Genomic DNA, 21,004 nt, shown 5'->3' with positions numbered 1-21,004 from the left:
TTTCGTAACTTGCACTCTTGTCAATTTTAGACGTTTCTCATCATTAAATTGAACCACTTGGATTGTATCTTGTACATTTGAGCCTTTTGGACATTTGCGTCTTCAATTCTTCGTTTTCGCCTTTTGTCTTCGCACTTATTTAATATAAACGATTACAACTTAAAACAGGACAATTACAACTAAATAATTTACATATTGGGAGGATATTGCTACTAAATATATGTTCATTTGGAGCACTATCAGTAGACAATCTTTCCTCTATCTTTGAATAAGAGAAGTCATTTCTCCACCCAGAGTGATACAGTCCAAGATGTAGAGAAAGTCCTACATCTCTCTCTTCGACGGATAAAGAGATTGCTTCTAAATGGACCTCCAACCAATAACTAGTAAAATTTTAAAAAATAAAATAAATTAAATAACATGAGACGCCATGAAAATGATAGGATCAAAGTTCCATGGATTTTAAATCCTGCACATTCAATTTAGGCTATATGTGGTAGTCAAGTGGTCAATAAATTGACACTTGTTGTTGACTCAATTAATAGGAGCCATGGATAAAAATAGGTCATTTCTAAAACAAATAAAAGTTTAGTGGTCTAAACAGAAATTAGTTAAAGTTTGATGACAATGAAATATTGAAATGAACTGAACCAATCATCATAACGACTGAATTTTGAAATCGGATGATTTGAGCCTCACAAATCCTCTATCTTTCTCACACAACATGCGGTTTCTTCAAGCTCCAGCTTCAGTATATCTAAATTCTTCACAATGCTCAAAGCCTCAATTTACAGGTAATCTCTTCAATCTCTGTACAACTTCAATTGTACGATAATCACTTAATCGCATATAATTAATAATTGCAGGTGCGAAGTTTGTGGATAAACATATTCTTCAACAGTCTTCCGCCATTAATACTTCTCTTCGTTCCGATTACGAAACTACTGTATCACATATCACATGTAGGAAGAGGAGATTGAATTCTGTTTCTGCTACACCTGCTTCTCTTGAAGGTGAATTTTGTATCAATATCATATAGGTTTAGTTGCTGTAAGCAGGTTTTATTGAGCTGATGTGCAATATTTTTTACTGTGTTGTTTTGTAGCTGATGCGTCGAGTTTGTTAACAATTGAAGCTGAAAACGATGTGTTGAAAGCGTTGGCTCAAATTGTTGATCCGGATTTTGGGACCGACATTGTGTCGTGTGGATTCGTGAAGGATTTGCTTGTTGATGACGTTTCGGGAGAGGTGTTGTACAATAAAATGTGACGAGTTTAATAGACGATTGCGTAAAGATCTGTGATCTCACTTGATGTTTAACTTTGTTTTTCAGGTTTCGTTTCGATTAGAGCTCACTACACCTGCGTGTCCAATCAAAGAAGTGGTAAATTAAACAACAAAATCAATTGTGAATCCTTATCTGTGTGTAGTGTTTAATCTGTTGTGACATGTAACAGCATCCTTAAGAAGGATTTATTAGTTATTATTCTTTTCATTGATGAGGATCGATTGTTTGGTTGCAGTTTGAGAAGCAGGCAAATGAGGTGGTAGCAGCTCTTCCATGGGTCCAAAACGTCAAGGTGACAATGTCGGCACAACCTGCAAAGCAGCTTTATTCAGCCCAACTTCCTGCTGGTTTACAGACGATATCAAACATAATTGCAGTTTCAAGTTGCAAGGTCACATACTATCAAATTTAACACTTTAGTTACAAGCATTGGCTGTTTAACTTGTTTTTGAAAATTCAACATGGGACATCAAAACACTACTGCATTGACTAATTTTCTTTCTTTTAAATTTTAAGATCAATGTAAATCTCTTTTAGCCTAGGCACACTAATTGTTAATAAATTATTGATTTATTCACTTGTAAGTTGTAACCACCTATGCTAACAGAAACATCATTTCCTTTTCACATACAGCTAATCTTAATGGTAATCGTCAAGGATTAAAAGATAACAACTAATAAACTATCACTGATAAGATAAAATATTCACTATTGCTTAAACTAATATTATAATTCAATGGTTTCATGATGCATCATCCTCTAAGACTAAGGTGAATCAGATATGTGATTAAATAGTTATACGTATAAAGTTTAGGAGAAGTCATTGTACTACTTATAAAGAATATACACGACTGAGGACACAAGACTTTATTTGATACGCAGTAAAAAAATTATGTTTGCTGTAAAATCTTACTGTTACAAAGCCCGAAGGTACACAAACATGCTATTGATAATCAATCAGTTGGCATTATGTTACTTGTGACTTGTTAAGTTGTAGAAATTTAAGATTGAACACACCGTGTTTAACCATTAAACTAGGTGGCAACTCATTTGATGCTTGTTGATCTTATTCAATAATCTTTTGTTAAATTTTGGTGTTTCTATGGATTTATAATAACAGGGAGGAGTGGGAAAATCAACTGTAGCTGTAAATCTGGCTTACACGTTGGCTGGAATGGGTGCTAGAGTTGGTATATTTGACGCTGATGTTTATGGACCTAGTTTGCCGACTATGGTCTCCCCCGAAAATCGAATTCTTGAAATGGTAACTAATTTAGCATTATACTAATTCTTTTTGTGACAACTAATTTGTAACAGCTAATACAAGCTTAATCGAAAAATAACTTGTCAATCTGGTATGGGGAAAGATGGAAGTATTTTGTGATCAAAAGTTCTTACAACTAAAATGTGTAATTGTTTTTATTTTGTAGAACCCAGAAAAGAAGACCATTATTCCAACAGAGTACTTGGGTGTCAAGATGGTATCTTTTGGGTTTGCTGGTCAAGGGCGTGCAATTATGCGTGGTCCAATGGTATCTGGGGTCATCAACCAACTACTAACTACTACCGAGTGGTATTATATTCTTCCTATTTTGTTAAACTTCCAAATGTGATCTAAATCTATGGTGTGCATGAAGTGATCTTTGATTGAATTTAGTTCTAAACGATATAACCTGTTTGATAAGTTTAAAATCGATTGATGGTCTTTGGCATATATCGCAAATATGAAGTGATTAACGTCAAAATCATGTCATTTTGTACTCAAACCGACTCGAATGAGAAGGATAATGTAACGACCCGCACTTTTTCGATCGCTCTATACTTATAAGATTAATATTGACATAAATTAAACCGATAAGCAATCCAAATTGTTGAGACTTATGTTTTCGAAAAGAGTTTTACACAACGTTTGACCGTCTAGTTTGACCGATGATATCACGAACTGTACAATATATGATAATTATACGTTTGTGTATATATATGTATATATACATATTTAACATGATCTAAGAATGTTTTAATATCTTATTTTGTATTAATAACAATAAGTTATAAGTATATTTTGAAACTACTAACTTAAGTTTTCAAAACGATAACCATACGTAACGTTATTTGACATAAATACTTATAACATATAATGTTTATACATATATCGTATAAGTAATGTATTTAATCACTTTTAAAGACTTAAATACATAAAATCATATAAGTGTATTCACAAAAGATAGCTATATTTGAATCCTCATTCCATTTTTCACAAAATTTCTATACGTATACCTAGAGTATTTGTACTCGTATCATACCTAGCTTCTATACGTATTTACTATTGGTATATACACATCAAATCACCACCTAACCAGCCCTTGTTACTACCCTAGGTATAAGGTAATTGCTTTTGAATGATTGTAAGACTAATTACAAAAATACAAACTAAAATTTTGTCCATGTATCCTTATGAAACACGTTTTTATGTAGTATATATGTATCATCATTTTCATTCATTTTAACTTCAAATTTCTTAAGCTAAACACACACTCTTTCTTAACCTTTGAACTCCATAACAATCCAGCAAGAAACCTTAAAGATCTAGCCATAAAAACCTTACTTAAACACCATAAGAAAACCATACAAAAACACTTCAAGAAATCCTTCCAAGAACACAAACTTACATCCAATCTTTCATCCACTTCCATCACCCTTTTGATTCTAGCTTCTTACTCCTCTTTTACAGCAATCTTGTCCAAAGAACTTGAGGTAGTAACTATGTTCATAACCTTATTCGATTCATATATATATAGCTATCTTATTTTGTGGTATAAAATTTTAACAACAAGAACATAGTTTGAATGTTTTCAAACTTGTTTGCAAACTAAATAGATCCTTCTAACTTAACTTTTAAAATACTCCAAGACCTGTAATATAACTTAAATATATGCTAATTTAACAAGGTATAACTTGGTTTTTCAAAGATTATCTTAAAAACTGTTTTTACGACGTCGGAGTGCCACCGGGGACTGTTTTGGGTTGGATAATTAAAAACTATCTTAAACTTTGAATTGGAGGTTTATGTTCTGGAAAAATGATTTTTACTATGGATATGATAACACATAAAAATTCCATGATTTAATTCAAAGTATAAGTATTTTTAGAAAAATAATCATTTAAGGTTGTTTACATAAAGGAAAATGTTTAACTTCATAAGTTTCACTAAAGTTTCACCTATGCCGTGTGATTTTGAATACAAACCAAGGTATTTTCAGTTCATAGTCTTAAAGAGGGACTCGATCGAAGGAGATGGCAAGTTGAATCAACGAAAACGGATTTGTAACGAAGAAACTATGACCGAAACAAAATTGGTTATCCAAGACTTGTTTAACTTCGGGATTAATTGGGAAAAATTAAATAAAATCACATCTTTCTAAGATAACATGATATTTTATATAATTCAATTTTATATGGTTCAGGATCACCCGTAAACAACACGAGAAGATTAATCATAAGATCCCATGATTGTACGCAACACGTCATTTGACAACACCGGTACTTTATGTACGCAACACGTCATTTGACAACACCGGTACCGTGGGTCAAGATTAATCTCGACCAATACATATACGATGGGGTTTTATTTATTTCGTTGGGGGTTTTATTTATTTCATTGCGGGTATATTAAACATCTAAAAATGAACCATTAAAATTGAATTACTAACAACGAACTGCTAACTACGGACTAAGGAATTATTCAAAGTATTAAAAGTATAACAAGTATATATATGTGACGTTTGTTTAAAAAGAAAAGGTATTGATATATTATATATGGATAGGTTCGTGATATCAACCGGAGACCAAGTCAAATTATATATATATATCTTCAAGACGAAAGTGAGTATATAGTCTCACTTTTAAACTCTAAATATTTCGGGATGAGAATACATGTATTTTATGTTTTACGATATGGACACAAGTAACTGAAAAATATATTCTACGTTGAGTTGTACCACTGGCATACTTCCCTGTAGCTTGGTAACTGTTATTTACAGCGGTATTGTAAACGCGAATCCTGTTGATAGATCTATCGGGCCTGACAACCCCAACCGGACTGGACGACCAGTATTCAACGGTTGCACAGTACTTCGTTTCGTGACTACACTTGGTACGGTGTAGTAAGATTTCATAATAAAGGGAATATGCGACGTGATTAATTGTTAAGTATGGGTACCAAGTGCTCAACCACTTAGAATATTTTTATTAAACTGTTTATATACGAAATCTTGTGGTCTATATATATATTGCTGCCGGCACTAAACCTATATCTCACCAACTTTATGTTGACCTTTTAAAACATGTCTATTCTCAGGTGATTTTTAAAAGCTTCCGCTGCATTATGTTGAATTTGAGCAGGATCTTGCGTACGCATATTTGTGTCAAAAATAAGACTGCATATCCAAGAACTTGTGTTGTAAAATATGCTAGAAATCGTGTTGTTATCATCATTTGTAAAGTTTGTAAGTCGAAGATTATCGCTAAACGATAATCATCTTTATTTCGTCCAAAGCTTGTATCAAAAATAAGAATCATGGTTTGTAATGTATAATATATGCAGTTTTTCTTTTAAAAATGTCGCATATAGAGGTCAATACCTCGCAATGAAATCATACGTTATCTAACACGTTCTTACGGTTAAGGACGGGTTATGACATGTGGTATCAGAGCGGTGGTCTTAGCGAACCAGGTTTGCATTAGTGTGTCTAACTGATAAGTCGTTAGGATACATTAGTAAGTCTGGACTTTGACCGGGTCTGATTTAAAAACCATTGCTTATCATTGTTGGTTAAAATTTATATGTAAATATTATGTAGTACTAATGGGTTAGTTGTTATGTGATAGATGTCGGGCTCGAAACTTATTATCACATTCAGCGACTCCGAATCAGAATCTTCAGATGGCGTTTCAGTCATTAACCTATCCGATGACGAAAATAATATCTTTGGGGAAGACTCACAAATTCCGGATGAACCGACTATAGAGAACCCGGAAAGTGAACCCGAGGAGGAAAGTGAACCCGAGGAGGAAAGTGAACCCGAGGAAGAAATACAGGAAATTACAAAAGAAGAGTTCGAACTAGGAAAGAAACGAAAGGCTAATGAATTAGAAAATTCAAATCCCGAGTTTAGTAAGGATGATGTGGCACCAACTCCACTAGACACTACCACCCCTATTCCCGCTATTCCTATTCGTTCTATCCCGGCATCCAGTTCTTCAGTCCCACAGCCAAAATATAGGCAGACAACCAGGATAAGCGTTAAGCGATTCTTTGAACCTAAACGTCCTAGAAAATAGACCAAACGATGCGCTGCCGTATTAAACCATGGGATCATATAATGTTTTGTATAATATTATTAGTGTGGTTTGTTTAATGTTCGATGTAAGATAAGCATATGTAAAATAGTGAAGTGTGAAATGCAATAATTTTCCATGGTTAAGTATTATTTAGATGGTAGTAATTGATTCTGTACTAAGCTATTAAGTATGGACATTAACGGGTAGGTACTACCCTAGATATAATTATAAAACGCTAATAAGAAGAAAAGGCTTTTATAATAATACCTGGTTCATATTATTAATAAGCTATAATGTACTGTAAATATACACTACATCTATAATATTCCATGTGAATAATTATTTTCTTTTCATTCTTATAGAAGAATATGGCGCGATTGAACCGAATGACGGAACAAGAAATCCAGGAACTCATCAATCAGCGAGTGAACGACAGAATGTTATGGGTCGAGGCTGCAAGAGGTGCTGCAGTTAACCCAAATCCTCGTGTGGGGTGCACTTACAAAACTTTTCAAGCTTGCAAGCCCTCATCATTCAGTGGAACAGAAGGACCGATCGGTTTAACCCGGTGGATAGAAAAGATGGAGACTGTGTTTAAAATCAGTGGTTGTGTTGAAAAGGACATGACCAAGTATGCATCGTGCACTTTACAAGATAGTGCACTCACGTGGTGGAAAAATTATGTGAAGGCTGTAGGAGGAGATGTAGCTTATGATACTCCGTGGGAAGAATTCAAAACAATGTTAATCAACGAATATTGTCCAAGGAACGAGGTTAGGAAGTTGGAAGATGAGTTACGAAGTCTGAAGGTTATTGGTACTGAAATCACCAACTACAATCAGCGATTCATGGAATTAGTTTTGCTATGTCCTGAATTGGTTCCAACCGAAGAACGGAAGATTGAAATGTACAAAGATGGTTTGCCCAAAAAGGTCAAGGCAAATGTTACAGCATCGAAACCCAAGACAATTCATGAAGCTATAACCATGGCAAACGAGCTAATGGATCAGGTCATCATGGATAAGAAAGTATCCAATACTGATGTGAAGGTATCAGGTAACAAAAGAAAGTGGAATGGAAATTATGATCGAGGTAACCAACAACAATCTTTTAAGAAACAAGAAAACACGCAAGGTGCGGGTAGTGGTTTAAGCTTTGGTTATAAAGGACAAAATCCTTTATGCAACCGATGCCACAAACATCACTTTGGTTACTGTAATGTGGTATGCAACAAATGTAATCGAAAGGGTCATCTTGCTGAAGATTGTAGGGCTCTCGTTACAAATACAAATGGTACCAAGACTCCTGCCACCAATGCAAATAGAACTGCTTTGGCTACCATTACTTGTTTTGGGTGTGGAAAACAAGGTCACTATAAGAGCCAGTGCCCGAATCCAGAGAAGAATATCGGACCTGCACGTGGGAGAGCATTTGTTATTAATGCTAGAGAGGCATGTGAAGACCCGGAGCTTGTTACGGGTACGTTTACCATTAATAACTTATCCGCATCTATTATATTTGATACTGGTGCTGATAGAAGTTACGTGTGTAGAGACTTTCACGCTAAATTGAATTGTTCATCATTACCTCTAGATGCTAAGTACATGATTGAGTTAGCTAATGGTAAACTAATTAAAGCCGATAAAATTTGCCGTGATTGTAAAATAAATTTAGCCGGAGAAACATTTAAGATTGATTTGATACCCGTAGAATTAGGAAGTTTTGATGTAATAATCGGCATGGACTGGATGTCCAAAATAGGAGCTGAAGTTGTGTGCGCCAAGAAGGCAATTCGCATTCCTCGTAAGGATAAAACGCCAGTAATGATTTATGGAGAGAAGGGTAACTCAAAGGTAAAACTCATTAGTTATTTGAAAGCTCATAAGTGCTTGAAGAAAGGGTGCTATGCTATCTTAGCACATGTTAATAAAGTCGAAAAGAAAGAAAAAGAGAAGTGCATCAATGACGAGCCTGTGGCAAGAGATTTTCCTGAAGTATTTCCGGAAGAGTTGCCGGGATTACCTCCATTTAGATCTGTAGAATTTCAAATAGATCTTGTACCAGGAGCTGCACCGGTTGCCCGTGCTCCATATAGACTTGCACCGTCCGAGTTAAAAGAACTTCAGAGTCAGTTAAAAGAATTATTGGATCGTGGATTCATACGACCAAGTACTTCACCGTGGGGAGCTCCAATTTTATTCGTCAAGAAGAAAGACGGATCTTTCCGAATGTGTATAGATTATCGTGAATTAAATAAGTTAATTATCAAGAATCGGTATCCACTACCGAGAATTGACGACTTATTTGATCAACTCCAAGGATCATGTGTGTACTCGAAAATTGACCTAAGATCGGGCTATCATCAATTACGTGTCAAAGAAGAAGATATACCGAAAACTGCTTTTCGGACACGCTACGGTCATTACGAATTTTTGGTCATGCCGTTTGGATTGACGAATGCGCCAGCTGTATTCATGGACCTCATGAATCGAGTTTGTAGTCCATATTTAGATAAGTTTGTTATCGTTTTCATTGATGATATTCTTATCTATTCCAAGAGTGAGCAAGAGCATGAGCAGCATTTAAGGTTGATATTAGAGTTGTTAAGAAAAGAACAGCTATATGCTAAATTTTCTAAATGTGCTTTCTGGTTGAAAGAAGTGCAATTTCTTGGCCACGTTGTTAGTAGCAAAGGAATTCAGGTTGATCCAGCAAAAATTGAAGCCATTGAAAAATGGGAGACTCCTAAGACACCAATGCAGATACGCCAATTTTTGGGTTTAGCCGGTTATTATAGAAGGTTTATTCAAGATTTTTCCCGAATAGCTAAGCCGTTGACAGCGTTAACGCAAAAAGGGAAGAAATATGAATGGACTTCTGAGCAGGAGAGTGCATTTCAATTACTGAAAAAGAAGTTGACTACGGCGCCTATTTTATCGTTACCAGAAGGGAACGATGATTTTGAAATATATTGTGACGCTTCGCGACAAGGTTTTGGTTGCGTTCTTATGCAACGGAAGAAAGTTATTGCATACGCATCCCGACAATTAAAGATTCACGAGCGGAATTATACGACGCATGATCTAGAACTGGGAGCAGTCGTGTTTGCATTGAAGATATGGAGACACTACTTGTATGGGGTTAAATGCACTGTGTTTACTGATCATAAAAGCCTTCAACATATTTTCGATCAAAAACAGCTGAACATGAGGCAACGTAGGTGGGTTGAGTTAATAAATGACTATGATTGTGAAATTCGTTATCATCCCGGGAAAGCGAACGTGGTGGCCGACGCTCTAAGCAGAAAGGAACGAGAACCAATTCGAGTACGAGCGATGAACATAAAAATTCGCATGAATCTCAACTCACAAATCAAAGAAGTTCAACGAGAAGCACTTACTAAAGAAAATATAGGAAATGAAATAATGAAGAAGTATGAGAAGCAACTCGTTATACGGGAAGATGGAATTCGATATTTTGCAAACCGTATTTGGGTACCAAAGTTGGGTGGATTAAGGAAGTTAATATTGAATGAGGCACATAAGACAAGATACTCGATACATCCTGGAGTTGGAAAGATGTATCAAGATCTTAAGACGCATTATTGGTGGCCTAATTTAAAGACAGACGTTGCAACATATGTTGGGGAATGTTTAACTTGTTCCAAAGTCAAAGCAGAACACCAGAAGCCGTCAGGGTTACTTCAACAACCAGAAATTCCAGAATGGAAATGGGATGGTATTACCATGGATTTCATCACGAAGTTACCAAAGACTGCCTGGGGTTACGACACCATTTGGGTGATTGTTGATCGTCTCACCAAGTCTGCACATTTCTTGCCTATAAAGGAAACGGATAGAATGGAGAAACTATTACGATTGTATATAAAGGAAGTTGTTTCAAGGCATGGAATACCTATTTCCATTATATCTGATCGTGATAGTAGATTTACCTCAAAGTTCTGGCAAGCACTACAGGAGGCACTAGGAACTCGTTTAGATATGAGTACCGCATATCATCCGCAAACGGACGGGCAGAGTGAAAGAACAATTCAGACTCTTGAAGATATGCTCAGGGCATGTGTGATCGATTTTGGAAACGGATGGGATAAGTATTTACCGTTAGCAGAATTCTCGTATAATAATAGTTATCATGCGAGCATTGGAGCTGCGCCATTCGAAGCATTGTATGGAAGGAAGTGTAGATCTCCTATCTGTTGGAATGAAGTAGGAGATCGACAATTAACTGGTCCCGAGATCATACACGAAACGACTGAGAAGATAGTACAAATCAAGGAGAGATTGAAAACAGCCCGTAGTCGCCAAAAGAGCTACGCCGATGTCCGAAGGAAACCATTAGAGTTTCAGGTCGGGGACATGGTTATGTTAAAGGTGTCACCTTGGAAAGGTGTAATACGTTTCGGCAAAAGGGGTAAGCTGAACCCAAGATATGTAGGCCCGTTCAAGATTATTGAACGCATTGGACCGGTAGCTTATCGACTTGAGTTACCGCAACAACTCGCCGGGGTATATAATACCTTTCACGTCTCAAACCTTAAGAAGTGTCTTGCAAATGAAGACCTCACTATTCCTCTTGAAGAAATCCATATCGACGAGAAACTACAATTCGTTGAAGAACCAATCGAAATCATGGACCGTGAAGTTAAACAGCTCAAACAGAGCAACATACCGATTGTTAAGGTTCGTTGGAATGCTCGAAGAGGTCCCGAGTTTACTTGGGAACGAGAGGATCAGATGAAACAAAAGTATCCACACTTGTTTCTCGATGACGCAAAATAGGTACAATTTTAAAATTTCGGGACGAAATTTATTTAACGGGGAGGTAATGTAACGACCCGCACTTTTTCAATCGCTCTATACTTATAAGATTAATATTGACATAAATTAAACCTTACCAACATGATAAGCAATCCAAATTGTTGAGACTTATGTTTTCGAAAAGAGTTTTACACAACGTTTGACCGTCTAGTTTGACCGATGATATCACGAACTGTACAATATATGATAATTATACGTTTGTGTATATATATGTATATATACATATTTAACATGATCTAAGAATGTTTTAATATCTTATTTTGTATTAATAACAATAAGTTATAAGTATATTTTGAAACTACTAACTTAAGTTTTCAAAACGATAACCATACGTAACGTTATTTGACATAAATACTTATAACATATAATGTTTATACATATATCGTATAAGTAATGTATTTAATCACTTTTAAAGACTTAAATACATAAAATCATATAAGTGTATTCACAAAAGATAGCTATATTTGAATCCTCATTCCATTTTTCACAAAATTTCTATACGTATACCTAGAGTATTTGTACTCGTATCATACCTAACTTCTATACGTATTTACTATTGGTATATACACATCAAATCACCACCTAACCAGCCCTTGTTACTACCCTAGGTATAAGGTAATTGCTTTTGAATGATTGTAAGACTAATTACAAAAATACAAACTAAAATTTTGTCCATGTATCCTTATGAAACACGTTTTTATGTAGTATATATGTATCATCATTTTCATTCATTTTAACTTCAAATTTCTTAAGCTAAACACACACTCTTTCTTAACCTTTGAACTCCATAACAATCCAGCAAGAAACCTTAAAGATCTAGCCATAAAAACCTTACTTAAACACCATAAGAAAACCATACAAAAACACTTCAAGAAATCCTTCCAAGAACACAAACTTACTTCCAATCTTTCATCCACTTCCATCACCCTTTTGATTCTAGCTTCTTACTCCTCTTTTACAGCAATCTTGTCCAAGGAACTTGAGGTAGTAACTATGTTCATAACCTTATTCGATTCATATATATATAGCTATCTTATTTTGTGGTATAAAATTTTAACAACAAGAACATAGTTTGAATGTTTTCAAACTTGTTTGCAAACTAAATAGATCCTTCTAACTTAACTTTTAAAATACTCCAAGACCTGTAATATAACTTAAATATATGCTAATTTAACAAGGTATAACTTGGTTTTTCAAAGATTATCTTAAAAACTGTTTTTACGACGTCGGAGTGCCACCGGGGACTGTTTTGGGTTGGATAATTAAAAACTATCTTAAACTTTGAATTGGAGGTTTATGTTCTGGAAAAATGATTTTTACTATGGATATGATAACACATAAAAATTCCATGATTTAATTCAAAGTATAAGTATTTTTAGAAAAATAATCATTTAAGGTTGTTTACATAAAGGAAAATGTTTAACTTCATAAGTTTCACTAAAGTTTCACCTATGCCGTGTGATTTTGAATACAAACCAAGGTATTTTCAGTTCATAGTCTTAAAGAGGGACTCGATCGAAGGAGATGGCAAGTTGAATCAACGAAAACGGATTTGTAACGAAGAAACTATGACCGAAACAAAATTGGTTATCCAAGACTTGTTTAACTTCGGGATTAATTGGGAAAAATTAAATAAAATCACATCTTTCTAAGATAACATGATATTTTATATAATTCAATTTTATATGGTTCAGGATCACCCGTAAACAACACGAGAAGATTAATCATAAGATCCCATGATTGTATGCAACACGTCATTTGACAACACCGGTACTTTATGTACGCAACACGTCATTTGACAACACCGGTACCGTGGGTCAAGATTAATCTCGACCAATACATATACGATGGGGTTTTATTTATTTCGTTGGGGGTTTTATTTATTTCATTGCGGGTATATTAAACATCTAAAAATGAACCATTAAAATTGAATTACTAACAACGAACTGCTAACTACGGACTAAGGAATTATTCAAAGTATTAAAAGTATAACAAGTATATATATGTGACGTTTGTTTAAAAAGAAAAGGTATTGATATATTATATATGGATAGGTTCGTGATATCAACCGGAGACCAAGTCAAATTATATATATATATCTTCAAGACGAAAGTGAGTATATAGTCCCACTTTTAAACTCTAAATATTTCGGGATGAGAATACATGTATTTTATGTTTTACGATATGGACACAAGTAACTGAAAAATATATTCTACGTTGAGTTGTACCACTGGCATACTTCCCTGTAGCTTGGTAACTGTTATTTACAGCGGTATTGTAAACGCGAATCCTGTTGATAGATCTATCGGGCCTGACAACCCCAACCGGACTGGACGACCAGTATTCAACGGTTGCACAGTACTTCGTTTCGTGACTACACTTGGTACGGTGTAGTAAGATTTCATAATAAAGGGAATATGCGACGTGATTAAATGTTAAGTATGGGTACCAAGTGCTCAACCACTTAGAATATTTTTATTAAACTGTTTATATACGAAATCTTGTGGTCTATATATATATTGCTGCCGGCACTAAACCTATATCTCACCAACTTTATGTTGACCTTTTAAAACATGTCTATTCTCAGGTGATTTTTAAAAGCTTCCGCTGCATTATGTTGAATTTGAGCAGGATCTTGCGTACGCATATTTGTGTCAAAAATAAGACTGCATATCCAAGAACTTGTGTTGTAAAATATGCTAGAAATCGTGTTGTTATCATCATTTGTAAAGTTTGTAAGTCGAAGATTATCGCTAAACGATAATCATCTTTATTTCGTCCAAAGCTTGTATCAAAAATAAGAATCATGGTTTGTAATGTATAATATATGCAGTTTTTCTTTTAAAAATGTCGCATATAGAGGTCAATACCTCGCAATGAAATCATACGTTATCTAACACGTTCTTACGGTTAAGGACGGGTTATGACAGATAACACCTCTTAAAATATGTATATATTAGGCGATGTTAGTGTATTGTCTTTTAAATCATATAGAAGTTGCAGCTACTTCATATATTTGAACAGGTTTCATATATAAAACCAATAACCAATGAATGTTTGCATATAAACAGGGGAGAGCTTGATTATCTTGTTATTGACATGCCCCCTGGAACCGGTGATATTCAGCTCACTTTATGCCAGGTTCTGCTTCTAAACCCGCGCCGTTTAATACCATGTTCTATTTTTCTATGCTTCAAAGATAATCCAATGATAAACAAACATAAATATAGAAGTAATATTTTGAATTTTAATCTGCACTTACAGGTGGTTCCTCTAACTGCTGCTGTTATAGTAACTACTCCTCAGAAGCTTGCATTCATCGATGTCGCGAAAGGAGTCCGCATGTTCTCAAAGCTGAAAGTCAGTACCCCGTTTGAAATATACGATTTGATATTTTCATGTATGTAATCATTCGAACCTTTGTACATGCTGTCAGGTACCATGTGTCGCTGTGGTTGAAAACATGTGTCACTTTGATGCCGATGGGAAACGGTTTTACCCATTTGGTAGAGGATCTGGATCGCAGGTAAGAAACAAAAGGGTAACCGACCCTCAAAGTGGGTGCAACACTAGGACTTAAGAAACACTTAAGTAAATAATATTAGCGGTGGTAAGATGGGCAGCTGGATTGGGTTGGTAATGGGTCAGAAATTCAGAATAGTTGTTTTAGTTTACCTACAAACACTGTTTTGTCATATAAAACAAGATTAATTAATGCAATAATTTTATCAAAAAGCAATAGTATTACAGTAATGAATCATACCTTCGTATACAAACTAGATGGGAGGTTGTTTATATGCGCATGTCAAACAATTATAGCCATGTTCGTTTAGCATCTTCAATCCATTTTTGCTGCAGGTTGTGGAACAGTTTGGAATCCCTAACCTGTTCGACCTTCCGATCAGGCCAACTGTAAGTAGCCTATTTAATTTCCAGTTATCAACGAAGTCTAATACAATATGTCTGCAATTTTATTATAAATATTAATTTTTTTTTACATATATATGCTTTTTATTTCTATTTTGGCAGCTATCTGCTTCTGGGGATAGTGGAATGCCGGAAGTAGTAGCTGATCCTCAAGGTGAAGTCGCCGAGATCTTCCAAAACCTAGGAGTTTGTGTGGTACAACAATGTGCGAAAATCCGGCAACAAGGTTTGTTTATGCCCGCTTTTTGATACACATATGTTGGTTAATTTACAAGAAGTTAGTTAAAATAAAAGGCGTTCCTTTGCAGTATCGACGGCTGTGATGTATGACAAGTCTATCAAGGCAATCAAGGTGAAGGTGCCTGATTCAAATGAAGAGTTTCTTCTAAATCCCGCAACTGTCAGACGGAATGACCGTTCAGCCCAAAGTGTGGTATGTAATCTCATTAATTTTCTATATGTCAGAAACTCACTCTATGTGTCAGAAACTCATATGAGCATAATTATAATCATAACTCTGAATAAAAAGACAAAATTAAGCGGTTGGTCCCTAATGTTTGTTCAAATTGCACGAATGGGCCTAATGTTTTTTTTTATGTGCAAGCCCCTAATGGTTGCACTTGTTACGCAGTTGGTCCCTGACAGTGACGACTATTAGTCATATTCTATTAAGTTGTGTCATATTGAATTTGACTAACGATCTTAGGCAGGTACGAAAGTAAGAGCACTTAACGAAAGTTGACTAACGCTCGTCAATTTTCGGGACCAACCACGTAAAAAGTGCAAACATTAGGGGCATCCGCGTAAAAAAACTTTAGTCCCATTTGTTCAATATTGAACAAACTTTAGGGACCAACTGCGTAATTTTGTCGAATAAAATTGTAGAAGTAGAGGGCATAACATTGAACACCATTTATAGATGAGTGGACATCTTTGATATATAATATATACTTAAAGCAGCATTCTGATTTGATTATCAAAATATTTGTTCAATTTTAATTGGTTAATTATTAATGTCATGAACAGGATGAATGGACTGGTGAGCAAAAATTGCAGTACGGCGATATCCCAGAAGACATAGAACCTGAAGAAATCCGACCCATGGGAAACTATGCAGTTTCAATTACATGGCCAGATGGATTTAGCCAGGTACTTCGACTTTTTGTAAAAAAAATTAAATTCTTGAGAAATTTGAAATTGGAACCATAAACAATGAAACACTTTTCATCGGTTGTTCAATTGGTTAACTACTAGTTCTTCACCTGTTAGATACTGATAATGTTTAATAAAATGACGGTTCATGTTTTTATTTTTATTGCTTTTATGCGATGCAGATTGCTCCCTACGATCAGCTACAATCAATGGAACGGTTGGTTGATGTACCTCAACCCATACCTGCATAAGTAAGCAGCTGCCTACTACTCAACGCCAAGTCTTAAACCTTAATACGACATGAGAAACCTACTACTTGCATGCACTGACACACACGTATATAATTTTGTGTATTTATACATGAATTTGAACCGCATTTGCAAAGTTTCTTGCAGATCAGATGAAATTCAGATAGATGTAAGAAGCACAGTGGATTATTTAAATATCGGAGGTTTAAACCACAAACATACACGACGTGAACGCTACAATAACAGATTACATGTTGATGATATTAACGTTCGATATGTACATATATTTTGTCTTCATAGCTCCTAATAGTGTACTATCAGAACCCCTACGCAGTTCACATCATTACTCAAGTCTCATGTAGATGTGAAATCACGAGTTATTTAAAGGAAGGACAATGGTACTCTAGAAAAGTATTTAAAGAAATGTGGTACTTATAAAAGTTGTTTTAAAAACATAGCTAATCCATGTGATATACGAGTACATAGGAGTAGAGAATACTCCTATTTAAACACAACACAAATACACAATTAGCTTGACATTTATATATTTTTTTAAAACTGAGTTTCTGTTAGAATCGGAAATTAAACTATCCCATTTAGAGAGATCAAAACCGATAGTGACACATTTTAAAGGAAATAGAAATAGAAATTAACGATAATTCCTTTTCGACATATCGATGGACTCTGATCGAATATAAGTAATTTTGTCAAACTTGTCTGTTTCATTTATGTTAATTTGTTAAATTCATTAGTCATAGGTGAAACTTTCAATTTGTTTAGGTAACATATGTTAGTTCTAACGAGGTATTCGTGTCCGATCTTCGCTGCCGGTGGTCTTTTTATTGTTGCACACTTGTTTACGTTAAATTATGTAAATTGATGCTTAGAAGGCTCAGTTACATGATGCTAGTTGCGTGGTGTTTAGTGGGTGGTATGCTAACTGTTAGCTACATCTTTTGCTACATGCTAACGTAAACCAAGATTGACTGTATAAGTTAACTGTTAGCTACATGTTTAGTGGTATGCTAATGTAAACCACGTGTAATAACTTAACCTAAACCAGTATGCATCAATATACATAATTTAAACCAGTTGCATAATTATTGTTATATTATATTTATTATTAATTATTAAATTATTAATCTCTAATAAATCACCACAGCCACTTTCTATATAATCAAAACAGGTGGCGCCCTAAAGATTAAAAAGGCATATGTTCAAAATTTTGGTAAAAAAAAACTTTAAAAATCAACCAACATGATCGAATCTTCACCCATTCAAAACTAAACCGAAAGGATGACCATCCAAGCTATTAAACATTTATAAATGTAACGAACTCATGATATATATACAAATAAGGTAAAACAGAAAAACGCTACACAACTGTCGGCCAACAATAAAACAATACATAAATAAAATAGGTAAAAAGACAACTTTGCCCTCGTGAACAACATCAGGCTCATCATGATTAGTGTTAGTTGATAATTATATTAAAAGTTTTATTTATGTTAAGTTTTAAGCTAAGACGCTCAGTTAATGTGGACACTGTTACGTGTCAATTAGCATCCACGTGCTATGCACGTGAGTTGGTCTTAGGATGTAAAATAGTTAGTTCAGTTCGTTTAGACTATAGACATCATCAGTTAGGAGGAAATTAGATTATGAATTCAGTGTGTGTAAACACTCATCTCCTCCCCCTATTTCTATAAAAATCTTCAGATTGTATGGGCAGACACCAAATCAACCTTTGATGTATGAGCAAATTGCCCAAAAAGGTAACGTAAAAGACCAAATTTCCCAATAAAGGGAATATCGCTTTTTTCATTGGCCGTAAAGGTCTCTTGTTCCAATTTGGTGCGTAGAAAGGATTATAATTTAAAAAAGTTGCAATTAAGGTAATATAAGACCACGTGTGCAGCCACATTGACTCCATCTCATCACATCTGATGAGGTGGACGACACGTCATCATCTTCTCGAAAAGAATGAGTGCCACGTCATTGTATTTTTCCAAAAAAATTCCACATTTTCCCGCCGAATAATTCTGGCCAAATTTGAACGAACACTTTCCAAACTAATTTACTACACACGAGTGCCTCAACAAAAGTGCGAGCTATTCCCCTTCATTTATCATTTTACTACCGCATTAATAGATTACCGAGAACATAATTCTATGCACGTAAATTGGTATCAATTAGGTGGCAATTAATTTCAACCTATAAATATAAATAGATGGAAGGTAGAATAAATCAGGTGCAACATCGATAATTTAGTCCAATTGACTTTCGATGATAAAATTATTACTAAAAACCTGTTATAAAAAGCAATTGCATCTGATGTGTTCTTTGTATGTTTGAAATTATGTGAATAAACCATAAGTCCCTAACAACTACACGATTGACTGGAGATGTCATTTCACGGGCAACATTCAGTAGCATTATGATGAAGCACAACAAATGAAAGCGGAGGAGATCGATTAAGCACTAGTGTGTAAAAAATAAAAATATAAAAGTGTTGGTTTATTTGGCCGGAACACTTGACCAGAAATATTCATCGTAAAAATGACAGGATTTTTTTTTTTTGGAGAAGAGGATGATGTGGCGGCCACCTTATCGAATGTGATGAGGAGGAATCTATGTGGCTGCAAGCATGGATATAAATTACCTTTATTGCAACTTTTTCAATTTATAATCCTTTCTATGCACCAAATTGAAATAAGAGTTGCTAAAAGTGATATTCCCTTTATTGGGAAATTTGGTCTTTTATGTTACATTTTTGGGCAATTTTCCCTTGATGTATACACAAGGGAAAAACACATTAGATGTAGTTGATAGATCATTGCCTCATTGGTAGCTAGAGAATATGCTATTGTTATGCTTAGAGGGCTCAAGATAGAATGAAACACTTTGCTGATAGAAAAAGAACAGATAAGGAATTTGCTAGTAAATGATTAGGTTTATGTTAAGCTTCAGCCATATAGAAAATCACAGTATGGGGTGTAAGACAGCACAAGCTAAGTCCAAAGTACTATGGACCTTTTCAAGTTGAAGCTAGAACAGGAAAGGTGACATACAGATTGAACTTGCTAGTGACTTCACAAGTTCATCATGTATTCTGTATCTCACAATTGAAGCTGCACAAGGGTGAACCACCTTCTACCATGGGAATCATGCCAACAATCGACCATTTAGGTCAGTTGACTCCAGAACCAATCAAAATTTTAGATTGAAGGATTGCAGAAAGAAACAATGTTGTTGCAGTGTATATTTTGGTCCAATGGTCAAAATGGTACTTAAGGAGATGCTACATGGGAGTTAATTGGAGACATTCAGATATAGTTTCCACAATTTTTGTTTTGGGTAACCATTCTTGAGGTCAAGAATGATTTTTATAGGGGAAAGGAATTGTTATGGTCTGTAATATAGTCGTTAGAGGTTTGAATATATTCAATTAAGCTCAGTTAGAGTTCGTTAAGTGGCACGTGCATTGCACGATCTTCTTTTAAAACATAACACGTGGTTGGCACGTGTTCAGTACCAGAGATCACATTGCATCTGGAGTTCGTTACCGAAGGTGGCTCGATTGCAATCAACGGTGCAATTGAATTCTGTTACGATTTGTAGTACAAATGTAGATGGTTAAAGTTATTATAATCAGTTTTTCAGATGCCCAATTGTATTTCCTCTCTTTTTCAATTCTAATTTCGATTTCGTCAATAAAATCAATTTAGATCTCGATTCCATTGCTTGTTCTTATTATCAAGCTTTTACATCGTTATCTGGGCTTAACTTTGATTTGTAATACAGATCAAGTCATATCAATTTGTTTAAGAATTCGAAAGTGTTTTTTTCATGTTTTGTTGAAAATGACATTAGAGAAGAATGGTTTAAATTGTATATATATAAATGTATATGTACATACATATACATCAAGCAAAGGCGTAACCTTTTTATACCGTAAGAGGGTCATCGCTTATGGCCATCTCAATTTTTGGGCCAGTAATATCAAGTTTTTTTTGGCTATCTCATTTGTTTGTCCTGAGCTTCTCACCTTAAACTTTCCTTTCTCATCCGGTCGTCATTCCCATGAATTCAAAGTATCAAATAAGGCAACATACACCAAAGGGTTATTGGCCTAGCGGCATTGAGGTGTCCACTGACCTTGAAGTCATAGGTTCAAGTCTTGTGGTGCACATTATTATATATTCATGTAAA

The 21,004-nt window shown here is 34.9% G+C and overlaps 1 protein-coding gene across 2 annotated transcripts; it reads left to right on the top strand.

Annotated features, from left to right (window-relative positions):
- The first annotated feature begins 663 nt into the window (after positions 1-663).
- On the top strand, positions 664-17,089 carry LOC139851725 (fe-S cluster assembly factor HCF101, chloroplastic). 2 transcript variants are annotated; one of them, XM_071840878.1, is made up of 16 exons: positions 664-794; positions 867-1,013; positions 1,106-1,248; positions 1,334-1,384; positions 1,524-1,679; positions 2,408-2,551; positions 2,718-2,860; positions 14,537-14,606; positions 14,730-14,825; positions 14,902-14,991; positions 15,324-15,377; positions 15,495-15,618; positions 15,701-15,825; positions 16,419-16,541; positions 16,727-16,795; positions 16,940-17,089. In XM_071840878.1, exons 1-15 carry the CDS (start codon positions 725-727, stop codon positions 16,793-16,795), a joined length of 1,605 nt encoding a protein of 534 aa, XP_071696979.1. In that variant the 5' UTR covers positions 664-724; the 3' UTR covers positions 16,940-17,089. The 2 variants fall into 2 exon arrangements, with proteins under 2 accessions (XP_071696979.1, XP_071696978.1); XM_071840877.1 differs by having other exon boundaries at positions 16,930-17,089.
- The last annotated feature ends 3,915 nt before the right edge of the window (positions 17,090-21,004 follow it).

This window comes from Rutidosis leptorrhynchoides, chromosome 6, assembly GCF_046630445.1.
Source record: "Rutidosis leptorrhynchoides isolate AG116_Rl617_1_P2 chromosome 6, CSIRO_AGI_Rlap_v1, whole genome shotgun sequence".
Classification (NCBI taxonomy): Eukaryota; Viridiplantae; Streptophyta; class Magnoliopsida; order Asterales; family Asteraceae; genus Rutidosis; species Rutidosis leptorrhynchoides.
The sequence above is the reverse complement of the archived record's forward strand: the minus strand, read 5'-3'. Positions and strand labels throughout refer to the sequence as shown.